At 38.2% G+C, this 17,224-nt stretch overlaps 1 protein-coding gene across 3 annotated transcripts in view; it reads left to right on the forward strand.

Moving 5' to 3' along the window:
- Positions 1-17,224, forward strand: part of edil3a (EGF-like repeats and discoidin I-like domains 3a) — a 315,932-nt gene that overhangs the window by 97,400 nt on the left and 201,308 nt on the right. For all 3 annotated transcript variants that reach the window (XM_061986658.2, XM_061986659.2, XM_061986660.2), the window contains one exon: positions 5,467-5,595. In XM_061986658.2, coding sequence (XP_061842642.1) covers positions 5,467-5,595 — 129 coding nt within the window. The remainder of the gene's footprint in view (positions 1-5,466; positions 5,596-17,224) is intronic.

Here is a 17,224-nt window from a genome sequence, read left to right on the forward strand (position 1 = left end):
TCAGTGTTAACAAAATGTGTTATTCTTCCACATGTAGAAATTACATCTATATTATATGATTTATTAACATGCATTTGTGTAGAAAAAAGATGACGCCCCATTATACAAGTTACTGGTTTGTATTTGTTACTATCAATTTTTTGTAATAATCCATTAATCTATAGAATAATTTGTTTGATTAATCAAGTAATGGAATAAGTCACTTTCTGGCCTCAATGTGTCTATTAGGTAAACATGTGTGTCCGCCCTGAGATGGGTAGGTTGTGAGTTCAAACCCTGGCCGAGTCATACCAAAGACTATAAAAATGGGACCCATTACCTCCCTGCTTGGCACTCAGCATCAAGGGTTGGAATTGGGGGTTATATCACCAGAAGGATTCCCGGGCGCAGCCGCCGCTGCTGCTCACTGCTCCCCTCACCTCCCAGGGGATGAACAAGGGGATGGGTCTAATGCAGAAGTTAATTTCACCACACCTAGTGTGTGTGTGACAATCACTGGTACTTTTTAAAATTTGTATTCTTTCTTTTTATAAATGCACATAATATTGAAATTGCACTTTTACCAGCGCAGCATCACTATACAATATTTTTTTTTTTTAAACAAATAAGTAAACACAAAGACATGTGTAGCCTAAAATCAGCTAACAAATAAAACAAAAATAATCTTTGATACAAGTCTGATAAACATTTGGACATAATTGTTAGTATAAACATACACACTGTTGAACAGGGGTCCCCAAACTACAGCCCGCGGGCCCCCAGCATCCAAAATCCGGCCAACAGGAAGTCCCATGTTAAACATGTATTTTTTTTGTTTTTTTTAAATCTTTCCTTTCTAATCCATTTTCTACCGCTTGTTACTCTTGGTGTCTATATATATATATATATATATATATATATATATATATATATATATATATATATATATATATATATATATATGTCTTAATAAGGTTATCCAAAAAATAGTGCTCGATACCGTAGTAGAGCGCAATATATGTATGTGTGGGAAAAAAAATCACAAGACTATTTCATCTCTACAGGCCTGTTTCATGAGGGGGGGTTCCCTCAATCATCAGGAGATTTTAATGGAAGCATTCACATACCATGGTTTATATAGGGCACAGAGTGGGTGGGTACAGGCTGGCGTAGGGGCGTGGTGATTGGCTCATGTGTTACCTAGGAGGTGTTTCCGTCTGTGGCGGCATGCTGTTACAATTTCGCTATGCTTGAAAGAGAAACTGTTTATTATTTACCGTCCAGACCTGTCATCCCTCAACAAGCGCAGCGAAATTGTAACAGCATGCCACCACAGACGGAAACACCTCCTAGGTAACACATGAGCCAATCACCACGCCCCTAGGCCAGCCTGTACCTACCCACTCTGTGCCCTATATAAACCATGGTATGCGAATGCTCCCATTAAAATCTCCTGATGATTGAGGGAACCCCCCCCTCATGAAACAGGCCTGTAGAGATGAAATAGTCTTGTGATTTTTTTTCCCACACATACATATATATATATATATATATATATATATACATATACATGTATGTATATATATATATATATATATATATATATATATATATATATATATATATACATATACATGTATGTATATATATATATATATATATATATATATATATATATATATATATATATATATATATATATATATATATAGCCTGGCCCCCGGCCAAAATTTTTTAACCCAATGCGGCCCCCGAGTCAAAAAGTTTGGGGACCCCTGCTGTAGATTATTATGTACATTCATTGTGCAAGTCAAACATATTAGATGTCGTTAGCAACCAACGTGGACGTTCCTGTTTCTGCTTGTTTGCTGATCTTAAATATGAAGTATGCTTTCTGGTAATATGTTGCATCATTGATGTCGTGCTATAATGAAATGCCAGCTACGTTTGACAGTGCAAACATTTCACCACAATGTCTATCTTTTTCAGTGCTAAATGATAGCGAAACCTTTGACAGCTTTTCTCGTCTTCTTTGGGCACCTTGCTCTCTTTCTCCCTGGTCTTTGAGCCATCTGAGGTGGCACACCTCTGTTTCCACGACCTACACCGCCCTCATAGGCAGTCTCGCGGAAGCAATGCCCGCATATGTTAATTGTACTCCATGCAGTCTGGATTTGATACTTTATTATAATTGATTAAAATGAATCATCAAAGCAACAAAGTAGAAATCAAAGCTTTTTTTTGTCATTTTAATCAGGCTTTTGCAGTTTTTTCCTGCCCGGATGTGGATTCAGATCAGGGGATGTCGTTGAGGTTTGTGAAGCCTTTTGAGGCATAGGCGCAGATCCCGTGGGTGCTTAGGGGCCCGAGCACCCACAGACAATGCCGAGCACCCACGTGGGATTGATGGCAACTTTAAATCTTTAAATTAATACGTGAAAAATCTATTTGGCTGTGGTTAATTTAGTGGCGAGTTTGGTCTGTTATACAGGTAAAAGCCAGTAAATTAGAATATTTTGAAAAACTTGATTTATTTCAGTAATTGCATTCAAAAGGTGTAACTTGTACATTATATTTATTCATTGCACACAGACTGATGCATTCAAATGTTTATTTCATTTAATTTTGATGATTTGAAGTGGCAACAAATGAAAATCCAAAATTCCGTGTGTCACAAAATTAGAATATTGTGTAAGGGTTAAATTTTGAAGACACCTGGTGCCACAAACTAATCAGCTGATTAACTCAAAACACCTGCAAAGGGCTTTAAATGGTCTCTCAGTCCAGTTCTGAAGCCTACACAAACATGGGGAAGACTTCAGATTTGACAGCTGTCCAAAAGGCAACCATCGACACATTGCACAAGGAGGGAAAGACACAAAAGGTTATTGCTGAAGAGGCTGGCTGTTCTCAGAGCTCTGTGTCCAAACACATTAATGGAGAGGCAAAGGGAAGGAAAAACTGTGGTCAGAAAAAGTGTACAAGCGATAGGGATCACCGCGCCCTGGTCAAGATTGTGAAAAAAAACCCATTCAAAAATGTGGGGGAGATTCAGAAGGAGTGGACAGCTGCTGGAGTCAGTGCTTCAAGATCCACCACCAAGAGACGCTTGAAAGACATGGGTTTCAACTGCCGCATACCTCGTGTCAAGCCACTGTTGACCAAGAAACAGCGCGAAAAGCGTCTCACCTGGGCTAAGGAAAAAAAGAGCTGGACTGCTGCTGAGTGGTCCAAAGTCATGTTTTCTGACGAAAGCAAATTTTGCATTTCCTTTGGAAATCGAGGTCCCAGAGTCTGGAGGAAGACAGGAGAGGCACAGGATCCACGTTGCCTGAAGTCTAGTGTAAAGTTTCCACCATCAGTGATGGTTTGGGGTGCCATGTCATCTGCTGGTGTCGGTCCACTCTGTTTCCTGAGATCCAGGGTCAACGCAGCCGTCTACCAGCAAGTTTTAGAGCACTTCATGCTTCCTGCTGCTGACCTGCTCTATGGAGATGGAGATTTCAAGTTCCAACAGGACTTGGCGCCTGCACACAGCGCAAAATCTACCAGTGCCTGGTTTACGGACCATGGTATTTCTGTTCTAAATTGGCCCGCCAACTCCCCTGACCTTAGCCCCATAGAAAATCTGTGGGGTATTGTGAAAAGGAAGATGCAGAATGCCAGACCCAAAAACGCAGAAGAGTTGAAGGCCACTATCAGAGCAACCTGGGCTCTCATAACACCTGAGCAGTGCCAGAAACTCATGGACTCCATGCCACGCCGCATTAACGCAGTAATTGAGGCAAAAGGAGCTCCAACCAAGTATTGAGTATTGTACATGCTCATATTTTTCATTTTCATACTTTTCAGTTGGCCAACATTTCTAAAAATCCCGTTTTTGTATTAGCCTTAAGTAATATTCTAATTTTGTGACACACGGAATTTTGGATTTTCATTTGTTGCCACTTCAAATCATCAAAATTAAATGAAATAAACATTTGAATGCATCAGTCTGTGTGCAATGAATAAATATAATGTACAAGTTACACCTTTTGAATGCAATTACTGAAATAAATCAAGTTTTTCAAAATATTCTAATTTACTGGCTTTTACCTGTACATAATTAAAAAGTCACAAATCCAATAGTCTATGATGAACAAAGCCTCACCAAGATGTTGGTGTGCCCGTCAATGGACTAGTGACACAATCATCGTGACTTAGAACACACTGCGCACGAGAGAATGAAGGGCATGCTTACTCAACAGCCAATATCACAAAATCTTGTTTTGTTTTTTTTAATTTATATTATGTTTATAAACTCAGGAAATATGTCCCAGGACACATGAGGACTTTGAGTATGACCAGTGTATGATGCTGTAACTACTTGATATCGGATCGATACCTGCACTTGTGGTATCATCCAAAACTAATGTAAAGTATTAAACAACAGAAGAATAAGTGATTATTACATTTTAACAGAAGTGTAGATAGAACATTTTGGAACAGAAAGTAAGCAGATATTAACAGTAAATGAACAAGTAACGTATTTTTCGGACTATAAGTCGCAGTTTTTTTCATAGTTTGGCCGGGGGTGCGACTTATACTCAGGAGCGACTTATGTGTTACCGTAAAATATCAAATAATATTATTTAGCTCATTCACGTAAGAGACTAGATGTATAAGATTTCATGGGATTTAGCGATTAGGAGTGACAGATTGTATAGCATGTTCTATATGTTATAGTTATTTGAATGACTCTTACCATAATATGTTACATTAACATACCAGTTGGTTATTTATGCCTCATATAACGTACACTTATTCAGCCTGTTGTTCACTATTCTGTATTTATTTTAAATTGCCTTTCAAATGTCTATTCTTGGTGTTGGCTTTTATCAAATACATATCCCCAAAAAATGCGACTTATACTCCAGTGCGACTTATAGAGGTTTTTTTCCTTGTGCATTTTCGGCCGGTGCGACTTATACTCCGGAGCGATTTATACTCCGAAAAATACGGTAGATTAATCATTCATTTTCTACCACTTGTCCTTAATAATTTTAACAAAATAATAGAATGATAAATGACACAATATGTTACTGCATATGTCAGCAGACTAAATTAGGAGCCTTTGTTTGTTTACTTACTACTAAAAGACAAGTTGTCGAGTACGTTCACTATTTTATTTAAGGACAAAATTGCAATAACAAACATGTGTTTAATGTACCCTAAGATTTTTTTGTTGAAATAAATCCAATAATGGAATTTTTTTGTGGTCCCCTTTATTTAGAAAAGTACCGAAAAATACCAAAATATTGGTATCGGGACAACACTTAATATACACACCGAGCACCCACTGGCAATGAAGTAGATCAGCGCCTATGCTTAGAGGGACTTGTGATTAAGGGCTATACAATTAAATTGTGATTGATTGATTGTGAATAATTGTTTTAGGCCTAACCTCCAAGTATAATTCTGATCAAATATGTTGTTTTGTGCATGCAGGGCCCTGCCACCCAAACCCGTGCCACAACAGAGGGACATGTGAGATCAGTGAGACCTACAGAGGCGACACCTTCATTGGCTACGTCTGCAAGTGTCCTCCAGGCTTCAGTGGAGTTCACTGCCAACACAGTAAGTTGCACCCCCACAACTTGTTGTGACTTTAAAGGGCCTTGACATTTCTATACCTTGCCAAAAATAAATCTATCGTGTGATAGTTAAAGTTAAAGTACCAATGATTGTCACACACACTAGGTGTGGTGAAATTTGTCCTCTGCATTTGACCCATCCCCTTGTTCACCCCCTGGGAGGTGAGGGGAGCAGTGGGCAGCAGCGGTGCTGCGCCCGGGAATCATTTTTGGTGATTTAACCCCCAATTCCAACCCTTGATGCTGAGTGTCAAGCAGGGAGGTAATGGGTCCCATTTTTATAGTCTTTGGTATGACTCGGCCGGGGTTTGAACTCACAACCTACCCATCTCAGGGCGGACACTCTAACCACTAGGCCACTGAGTAGGCCTAGTGGGTGTGCTTGTAGGACATGGGCTTCAAATTAAATCTCTAGTGCAGGGGTCACCAACGTGGTGCCCGTAAGGACCAGATGAGTAGCCCGCGGGCCTGTTCTAAAAATAGCTCAAATAGCAGCACTTACCAGTGAGCTGCCTCTATTTTTTAAATTTGATTTATTTACTAGCAAGCTGGTCTCGCTTTGCTCGACATTTTTAATTCTAAGAGAGACAAAACTCAAATAGAATTTGAAAATCCAAGAAAATATTTGAAAGACTTGGTCTTCACTAACTGACAAAGAAACAGATAACAGATTTGGTGTCCAGTTCAAAGTGTGACATGATTTATTTAAAAATTTGAGAGTTGACTTTTGTATTTTACATGAGTTATTATTTGTACAAACATGGTGCAAAGTAATTCATGATTTCTTAAAAAATGTTAGTGGCTAGCTAGTTAAAATGGGATATTGTGATTTCACAAGACTGTCTTAGAAGTCATCATTTGAAAATGTTCAATTTGAAAAATGTGCACTTAGAGAAAATATAAAAATAAAGTGTTGCATATTGATATTTATCTGTTTCTATATATATTTATTGTGAGAAATCATTAAAATGGTCAGTGTTTCCACAAAGATAAATGTCATTAATTATTAATAATAACATAGAGTTAAAGGTAAATTGAGCAAATTGGCTATTTCTGGCAATTTATTTAAGTGTGTATCAAACTGGTAGCCCTTCGCATTAATCAGTACCCAAGAAGTAGCTCTTGGTTTCAAAAAGGTTGGTGACCCCTGCTCTAGTGACATAGATCTGTATTGGACTGCAAATGAAAATGGTCAGTCACCTCAATCAAAATGGTATACAGGGTTTATTCAAGCGCTAGGGCAGTGTTTTTCAACCTTTTTTGAGCCAAGGCACATTTTGTGCGTTGAAAAAATCCGGAGGCACACCACCAGCAGAAATCATTAAAAAACGAAACTCAGTTGATAAGTTGTTGTCGCAATTGTTGGATATGACTTTAAACCATAACCAACCATGCATCAATATAGCTCATGACTCAAAGTAGGTGTACTTTCACAACCTGTCACGTCACACCGTGACTTATTTAGAATGTTTTGCTGTTTTCCTGTGTGTAGTGTTTTAGTGTAGTGTTTAGTGTTAGTTTAGTGTCTTGTCTTGCGCTCCTGTTTTGGTGGCTTTTTCTTTTTTTTTTGTATTTTCCTGTAGCAGTTTCATGTCTTCCTTTGAGTGATATTTCCTGCATCTACTTTGTTTTAGCAATCAATAATATTTCAGTTGTTTTTATCCTTCTTTGTGGGGACATTGTTGATTGTCATGTCATATTCGGATGTACAAACCCTGTTTCCATATGAGTTGGGAAATTGTGTTAGATGTAAATATAAACAGAATACAATGATTTGCAAATCATTTCCAACCCATATTCAGTTGAATATGCTACAAAGACAACATATTTGATGTTCAAACTCATAAACATTTTTTTTTTGGCAAATAATCATTAACTTTAGAATTTGATGCCAGCAACACGTGACAAAGAAGTTGGGAAAGGTGGCAATAAATACTGATAAAGTTGAAGAATGCTCATCAAACACTTATTTGGAAGATCCCACAGGTGAACAGGCAAATTGGGAACAGGTGGGTGTCATGATTGGGTATAAAAGTAGATTCCATGAAATGCTCAATCATTCACAAACAAGGATGGGTCGAGCGTCACCATTTTGTCAACAAATGCGTGAGCAAATTGTTGAACAGTTTAAGAAAAATCTTTCTCAACCAGCTATTGCAAGGAATTTAGGGATTTCACCATCTACGGTCCGTAATATCATCAAAGGGTTCAGAGAATCTGGAAAAATCACTGCACGTAAGCAGCTAAGCCTGTGACCTTCGACCCCTCAGGCTGTACTGCATCAACAAGCGACATCAGTGTGTAAAGGATATCACCACATGGGCTCAGGAACATTTCAGAAACCCACTGTCAGTAACTACAGTTGGTCGCTACATCTGTAAGTGCAAGTTAAAACTCTCCTGTGCAAGGCGAAAACCGTTTATCAACAACACCCAGAAACGCAGCCGGCTTCGCTGGGTCTGAGCTCATCTAAGATGGACTGATACAAAGTGGAAAAGTGTTCTGTGGTCTGACGAGTCCCCATTTCAAATTGTTTTTGGAAACTGTGGATGTCGTGTTCTCCGGACCAAAGAGGAAAAGAACCATCCGGATTGTTATAGGCGCAAAGTTGAAAAGCCAGCATCTGTGATGGTATGGGGGTGTATTAGTGCCCAAAACATGGGTAACTTACACATCTGTGAAGGCGCCATTAATGCTGAAAGGTACTTACAGGTTTTGGAGCAACATATGTTGCCATCCAAGCAATGTTACCATGGACGCCCCTGCTTATTTCAGCAAGACAATGCCAAGCCACGTGCTACATCAATGTGGCTTCATAGTAAAAGAGTGCGGGTACTAGACTGGCCTGCCTGTAGTCCAGACCTGTCTCCCATTGAAAATGTGTGGCGCATTATGAAGCCTAAAATAGCAGAAGGGAGACCCCCGGACTGTTGAACAACTTAAGCTGTACATCAAGCAAGAATGGGAAAGAATTCCACCTGAGAAGCTTAAAAAATGTGTCTCCTCACGTTTACTGAGTGTTGTTAAAAGGAAAGGCCATATAACACAGTGGTGAACATGCCCTTTCCCAACTACTTTGGCACGTGTTGCAGCCATGAAATTCTAAGTTAATTATTATTTGCAAAAAAAAAAAAAGTTTATGAGTTTGAACATCAAATATGTTGTCTTTGTAGTGCATTCAATTGAATATGGGTTGAAACAGATTTGCAAATCATTGTATTCCGTTTATATTTACATCTAACACAATTTCCCAACTCATTTGGAAACGGGGTTTGTACTTTGTGGACGCCGTCTTTGCTCCACAGTAAGTCTTTGCTGTCGTCCAGCATTCTGTTTTTGTTTACTTTGTAGCCAGTTCAGTTTTAGTTTTGTTCTGCATAGCCTTCTCTAAGTTTCAATGCCTTTTCTTAGGGGCACTCACCTTTTGTTTATTTTTGGTTTAAGCATTAGACACCTTTTTACCTGCACTCTGCCTCTCGCTGTTTCCGACATCTACAAAGCAATTAGCAACCGGCTGCCACCTACTGATATGGAAGAGTATTACACGGTTACTCTGCCGAGCTCTAGACAGCACAGACCACTCAACAACAACATATAATTTGCAGACTATAATTACTGGTTTGCAAAAAATATTTTTAACCCAAATAGGTGATTTTAGATAATCTCCCACGGCACACCAGACTGTATCTCACGGCACAGTGATTGAAAAACACTTCGCCAGGGCATCAGTCAGAAGTCTTATTATTTTCCAACGTCACTGGCGTCTAAAAATATGTTGCAGGTATTTTTTTCTGAAAGGTGTCAATTAGCAGCATCCTGCTTACTGCAACCCGCCGACCCTGCACACTAATGATGCTGTTCCTACAACAACACTGACATACGATATCAGATGAGCTGTTTGCTAACATGTAATCACATTTTTATTAAAAGACATAACACAAAGGGAAATGGAACAAGTCAGCCTATCGCTGTCACGTTATTATATTTGTTTCCAGCCAGAGCTGCGTGCCACTGGCAAGCGTTCCAGTCTTATTTCAGTTATTGTTTCCTTTTAAGCCCTCAGGGTTGTGGGAAGCTGATTTGAAATGGTCTGAATGCACTAACGTCTGCCAATTTTCCTCGCAGTCATTACGGTTCAATGCGGAGAAATGGTTGAGCGAAAGAAAAGGAGATTGAGAATTGTTCATCTTGAGAGGCGAATTATCAAATCTACTGCCGGGATATTTCTTGTAATTAACTGATAAACATACATCAATAACTTGCTTGTTTAGAAATGCAATGTCATATAAAATATTGTGTTGACTTTTTAATGAGTGAAAACTAAACACAGTTTTTATATTGGACTTTTTGGACCTGGAAAACTTTCTCTCAATCTGAACTATAAGAAAGGTTCAAATCTCCTTGTTTTGTTGTCATTAGAAAACAACGTTTAGTGTACTTTAGCGCCACTCACAACACATATTCTGGAATTTTCTACTGCTTTGAGGTACATGGAGTGAACTGTGAGTTAGTAAGTTATTGAAAGTGAAAGTTTATTTATGTAGCACTTTTCATACACAGGCAAGAGGCAAAAACATTTTTTTGTTTTTTTTGGGGTCATATTTTTCCTCTATCATTTTGGTCGAATTCCGAATTGTGCAACCTTTGAAAAATTGCCATTATGCAGTCTTTGACAGCTTTTCTCGTTTTCTTTGGGCTCTTTGCTCTCTTTCTCCCTTGTCTTTGAGCCATCTGAAATGGCACACCTCTGTTTCCAGGACCTACATCACCATAGGTACATCACCCTCATGAGCAGTCTTGCGGAAACAATGCCCGCATATTTAACTTGTACTCCATGCAGTCTGGATTTGATAAATTATTAGATTTATTTAAATAAATCATTAAAGCAACAAAGTACAAATTAAAGTTTTTTTTTGTCAATTTAATCAGGCTTTTGGAGTCTTTCCTTGACCGGAATTTTCTACTGCTTTGAGGTACATGAAGGGAACTGTGAGTTAGTAAGTTATTGAAAGTGAAAGTTTATTTATGTACCGTATTTTCCGCACCATAAGCCGCCCTGGGTTATAAGCCGCGCCTTCAATGAACGGCATATTTCAAAACTTTGTCCACCTATAAGCCGCCCCGTGTTGTAAGCCGCATCTAACTGCGCTAAAGGAATGTCAAAAAAACAGTCAGATAGGTCAGTCAAACTTTAATAATATATTAAAAACCAGCGTTCTAACAACTCTGTTCACTCCCAAAATGTACGGTAATGTGCAAATGTGCAATCACAAACATAGTAAAATTCAAAATAGTGCAGAGCAATAGCAATGTCACAACACACAAAATAAACATAACGCTCACTTTCTGAAGTTATTCTTCATTCATAAATCCCTCGAATTCTTCTCCTTCGGTGTCCGAATTAAAAAGTTGGGCGAATACGGGATCCAAAATGGCCGGCTCCGTCTCGTCGAAGTCATCAGAGTCAATGTTGCTGTTGTTGTCCAGCAGTTCCGTGAATCCTGCCTTCCGGAAAGTTCGGACCACAGTTGAGACCGATATATCCGCTCAGGCATTTACAATCCACTGGCAGATGTTGGCGTATGTCGTCCGGCGCTGTCTCCCTGTCTTAGTGGCGCAGGTCATCTTGTTGCTTCAATTCTCTTGCTGCTGCTCTATTTCCGTGTTCTACTGCGTGACTTATTGCCTTGAGTTTGAATTCTGCGTTGTACGCGTGTCTCTTAATAGGAGACATTTTGTGGTCTTTACAGATGTAAACACACAAATGAAATGAAACGTAATGTCCACGCGCTTCTTCTTCTATGGGGGCGGGTGGTTGCTTACAGTAGAAGAAGAAGCGCTTCCTCTTCTACGGGGAAAAAAGATGGCGGCTGTTTACCGTAGTTGCGAGACCTAAACTTTATGAAAATGAATCTTAATATTAATCCATATATAAAGTGCACCGGGTTATAAGCCGCACTGTCAGCTTTTGAGTAAATTTGTGGTTTTTAGGTGCGGCTAATAGTGCGGAAAATACGGTAGCACTTTTTATACACAGGAAAGTGGCAAAAAGGTACATGAAGTGAACAAGTAGTTAGTGAGGAATTTTTAAAGAAACTGGTCATTCAATCAATCCATCAATCATCCATCCATCCATCCATTTTCTACCGCTTATTCCCTTTGGGGTCGCGGGGGGCGCTGGAGCCTATCTCAGCTACAATCGGGCGGAAGGCGGGGTACACCCTGGACAAGTCGCCACCTCATCGCAGAATCCATCAATCAATCAAAGTTTATTAATGTAGCACTTTTCACATACAGGGAATTGTCAAAAAACTACTCTTTTTAATGCAAATTTTGTGGCATAGTTTTCCACGGTCATTTTGGTCGAATTCCAAATTGTGCAACCTTTGAAGAATTGCCATTCTGCAGCCTCTCCAGTCTCTGTCTGCATGTTATAGACTTGGATTTAATTAGCATATATTTTCAGTATCAGGCACGATGACTGCTACTTAGTAGAGGTAGTTTAACATGAAAGCGAACACAAATCCAGTGTTTTAAATCCAATGTGTTGTAGTCTGATTTGTGATTCCACATACTTTGTGTCCTGGTTGTTAACTGCATTTACTTTATTGCTTTCTCAGAGTCAAATCCAATTTCACACCTTTGAACATTATCCTTAATACGTGCATTACACATTATGCTTTTGGAGCCACTTTCATGAAGTCGCACATACTCTGCAAAAAAGAGCTGACAAAATATAAGATCAATAAGAAAAGCAACTACTAAAATCTAGTGAATTTATGTGTCCATGCAGCTCGTTAATTTTACTTGATAAGACATCCTAATCTAAGATTTGTGTATCTAGAAATGTGTAGATTTTTTTTTCTGAAAACAAGCATTATTCAACTTACACTACTTCAATTAAGCATCTTAGGGATGTTGCACAATCTTTAAAAAAAAAAAAAAAAGGGAACAACCTAAATATCGGTAACACTTTAGTATGGGGAACATATTATGTTAATAAGCAACTAATTAATGGTGAATATGTTGCCCATACTAAAGTGTTACTGACTTAATTTAGAGTTATTTGGACACTACGGAAACATATAAGGGTTAGGGTTAGGGTTAGGGTTACTAATAAACAATAATTCTGAGGTTATTGAGGGAAGACTCTTAGTTAATGGCTTACTGGTTGTATAATAAGGCCATGCAGAATAAGGCGTTAATAAGTACTTAATAATGACTAATTAAGAGCCAACATGTTACTAATTTGCATGTTAATAAGCAACTAATTAATGGTGCATATGTTCCCCAAAATATATTATTTGTTTCCTCAATTTTGACATTTTTAAACTACAGTAGACAACATATGAATATTCATGCTAAAAGTAAGATTATAATGTCAATGCAATGACTAAAAATAAGTAAATAGTTCTTAAAACTAGGGACATTTCTGGAAGAAAAATGGTATATCTTGGCAAGTGGCAAATAATTTGCAGTGTAGACAAGTCGGATATCTACAGTACGGGCTCCTTTATGGTTTCTTAAATTAATGTATTTTATTGAAATACGTATTTAGTTGATTGTTGTGACAACTGCAAAGGTTTCAGTGTTGACAATATAGGCTGCTATCGAATATTTTAGTAATCAATTGATTAGTTTGTTTGACTAATTATGAGATAAAACATACTATAGTCTTGATTTTAGGGAGAATAGTTGAAAAAAACGACTTTTCTACTTGTTTCTACTTGCTATGAAGGTCATTCTTTTTTTGATAAATGCACATCAGCAACATTGAAATTGTACTTTTAAGATGTATGCCACAATTAAAGAAAATAATACAATCTGTGTTCGCTGCCACATAGATCACAGCACCCACACACCACTGCTCCCTATCGCAGCGGCCGTACAAACTATGTCTGGTTTTCAAAAATTCTGGGCACTCCATGTGGTCACGATTTTATAAATTTGATTATTTGCACTCAAACGATTAATCGAAGCAACAATACAAATCAAAGCTTTTTTCTTAAAGTGAATTAATCGATTCATTGTTGCAGTCCTAGCCAGAAGGTGACTGTTTTCCATAGTGGAATCTCAAAAGACTTCATCGTGACATACAGTTAGTAGTGTTGTTCGGCTTGGGCTAATAATATAGACTTTATTGTCCCACAAATAAACGTTATTATTGTCAGGCATATTTTGTTACCAAATTAAGCACTAATGTCATCGTAATATACCGTTTAATAGTAATGCAAGTAACCATTTAAAATGATATAATCCTTTATTTCTCAATAATGTATCATTTATGTACCATTGTTTTGTAATTGGAAGGCAAATAACTTTTAGTTATCTTAAAGAAATAAACAAACACAAAAATAAATGGACTTTTCATATTGCTTAAATACATATTGAACATCCTAAAGTAAATTGTTTTACATGCTTTGTCGTTTTTTTGTTGCCATCACTGCATTTTTGCTCATTCGTCCGTGTTGATGGGCTCATATTGCCCATCCGGTTTGAAGTTAAAATATTACCACAATGAGACCGTTAGGTTTGAAATCATATGTTTTCCTCTTAATTTCTGTTACTTTGCGGAACTTCTCACTAACTAGCGAGTCGCGACTCGGGAGGTGGTTTCTGTGAATCCTGTTTGTGTGAGCTTGCGGTCCCAATCTCCCCCCACTGAGACCAAGATTGTAGGGGTCTGAGAAGAAGGCTCACTGCGTTTAGTTAATTCTACTGTTAAAGAAACACGCTTGGGTGCTGAAAGTGATACGCAGAGTGAGACTTCTTTTCTTCCTGTTTGAAGCGAGAGACCAAGTAAAACACACATGGACACAGCAATTTATTGGTTATCAACTTAATTTTTGTTAATTGTTCGATTAATTGACGTATGGACTATCGACCCAATCCTAAATGTTGTGTACCAGCATTAAACATCCTTTAGCATTAAGCATCCATTGGCCTAATGCGGGGGTCTTTGGTGCCGGACTAGTGGCTCCCTGGAACTTTTTAAAAAATGTATGAAAATGGAAAAAGGTGGAGGGAAAAAATCTCTTTTCTTCTTAATATGGTTTTTGTCGGATGACAAACAAACCTTGCTTCACTGATAAGAGTATTTGGCGAGCGCCATTTTGTCCTACTAATTTCGGCGGGCCTTGAATACACCGTAGTTTGTTTACATGTACAACTTTCTTTGACACTGCCTCAGAAAGATGTGTTTTATGCCACTCCATTGTCTCATTTTGTCCACCAAACTTTTTATGCTGTGCGTGAATGCACAGAGGTGAGCTTTGTTGATGATATTGATATGTGTGGAGGCATATTTGGTGATTGCATGACTGCAAGCTAATCGACGCTAAAATGCTATTTAGGCTAGCTGTATGTACATATTGCATCATTATGCCTCGTTTGTAGGTATATTTGAGCTCTTTTAAATTCCTCTACTTAATGTTTTCTGTGCATTTCATGTACATTATCTTGTCTCATGACACATTAGCTGTAGGTAATATTGGCTGCATTTATGATAGTTATTTGTGTGCCATGTTGTTAGAGACCACAACAAGCATTACCAGCTTGCAAATACTGTAATAAATCGATTAGAAGTACAGCCTGGCGTTTCCTTTAATTTGGACACACACATCTATGGCCATTCTAAGTCAGTCATTTCCAGGAGTAATCTCACCCTCTATTTTACTTATGTTGTCCAATATTGCAAAAATGTGTAGAATGAATGGATGAATGAATGAATTGATTTATTCCGACAGACAGACACTTCATCACTCTTTGTAATTTGACAGACATGCAACGGCACCCACCGAAAAGGGATACGGGAAAAAGCAAGAATGCTTATCCATGTCCCGCCCCCAATTTACAATCAATTTATATGCTGGTTATATATGTTGGTTATATAGTCCAAGTTTCAACAGCAGATTTGATGAATACATGACAATTTCAGAACAAGTATAACATATGATAATGGATGATAATGACAAGGTTTTTTTTTTGGGGGGGGTGGTTCTCAATAGCATTGAGCGTCCATGAGATTAGCTCCATATTGCCTGGGTATCTTTCGTCTTCTGAAGCCTTGTCTGGTGTGTTATGTCCCTTATTCCACAGTGAGTTATTTTGCACCTGTGTGCCACAGTTGAGATAGTCCAAACAACTAGTCATGTTTTTGATAGTTTCCCAACAACACATTTTTTACCGCAAGGTTGAACACTCTTAGTCTAGAAGACAGTTTAATTTCTCTGCTCACATTGTCCCACATTTTCACCCCCGCTATAGATAACCTTTGAGCCTTGAATGTGGAATTTATCATGTTATGTTTGAATTTCAGGACACCCCTTAATTCATGTGGACCATCTCTGAGTGAAAACAGACTTTGTACAATAAATATTACATTTCAACATCATGCGTTGCCTTCATTTTATAACTTATACCGGGATTTTAATTTTTGGCGGATTTTTTGTTGTTGTATTTTTGCTCAAATAGGGCTTTTTCAACATTTTGGGTTGCTGACCCCTGGCCTAATGGAACAACCCAATTCAAGGCTTACTTTTGTGTCACTGCTTTGTGTCCTCTTACCTTTTGTAACAGTGTTGCGTCATGAGCCGGCCATGACAACAGAGAAAGTGCACTGATATTTGGTAAGAAGTCAACCATCGTAATGAACTGTCACAGCTCAAAGATAGCGACTGATTGCCGCAGTTGTCCTGGGGGTGCCAAACAGGTTTTTGTTTGGGATGCATGCTTTCAGTTTATCAAGGAAAAATTAAGAATACCACTATAAATATTTTCACTGACAAGTACGTTATTTTTTCCACCTGTCACCACAAACTGCAAGTCACGCTCAAAACGGCAGTGTCCTCTTGCACAAAAAAACCCAGCACAACCTTTATGGCTGACAGGTGTCTTTTTGATGAGCCTTGCTGACTACAGATGTTTCCCATTCCTTCTGGAACATATAACTGATAAGGATGGAGGACAGGTGAGGAAGACTGATGGGGAATTTGGTCATCGACAGCCGCTATCGCTTCTCTTGCCACGGGACAATCGGTCCGATGTAAAGCTGCTCGGAGCCATTGTGTTTAATCAATTCACTTGACACAAATCACAGGCTACTTTCAAACAATATGGGCTGATGCATCTTTATGTATAAGGCTAAGTCAACTTGTTTCTCGAAACACATTCACGCCAAAGTTAGTACATAATTGTGATAAATTGTGATGTCGAGTACGGCCAATAAACACAGATAAATTACTTTGTATATGATATTTTATTAGATATGATATTACATTTTAGGTTGGAATATCATTGATTTGTTTCTTGTTGAAGTCGGAATCAAATAAACTGTTCCATAACTGAACTTTATTAAACCCTTAGGCTGGTTTGTTGAAGGAAATACAATTCTGAATACCAAATTACATATTTATAGATATATCATAAAAGAGAACATATTTGTGTAAAAATATATTTTTCCTAGCCGAATAGTCGGGAATTTTTGACAGTCCTCTCAGGTGAGCAGTCGTCCCTCGTTGATCGCGCTTCATGGGTAACGGAAATAATAATACATAATAAATCAGGTAACACTTTAGTATGGGGAACATATTCACCATTAATTAGTTGCTTAT

Source organism: Nerophis lumbriciformis, linkage group LG12 (assembly GCF_033978685.3).
Source record: "Nerophis lumbriciformis linkage group LG12, RoL_Nlum_v2.1, whole genome shotgun sequence".
Taxonomy (NCBI): domain Eukaryota; kingdom Metazoa; phylum Chordata; class Actinopteri; order Syngnathiformes; family Syngnathidae; genus Nerophis; species Nerophis lumbriciformis.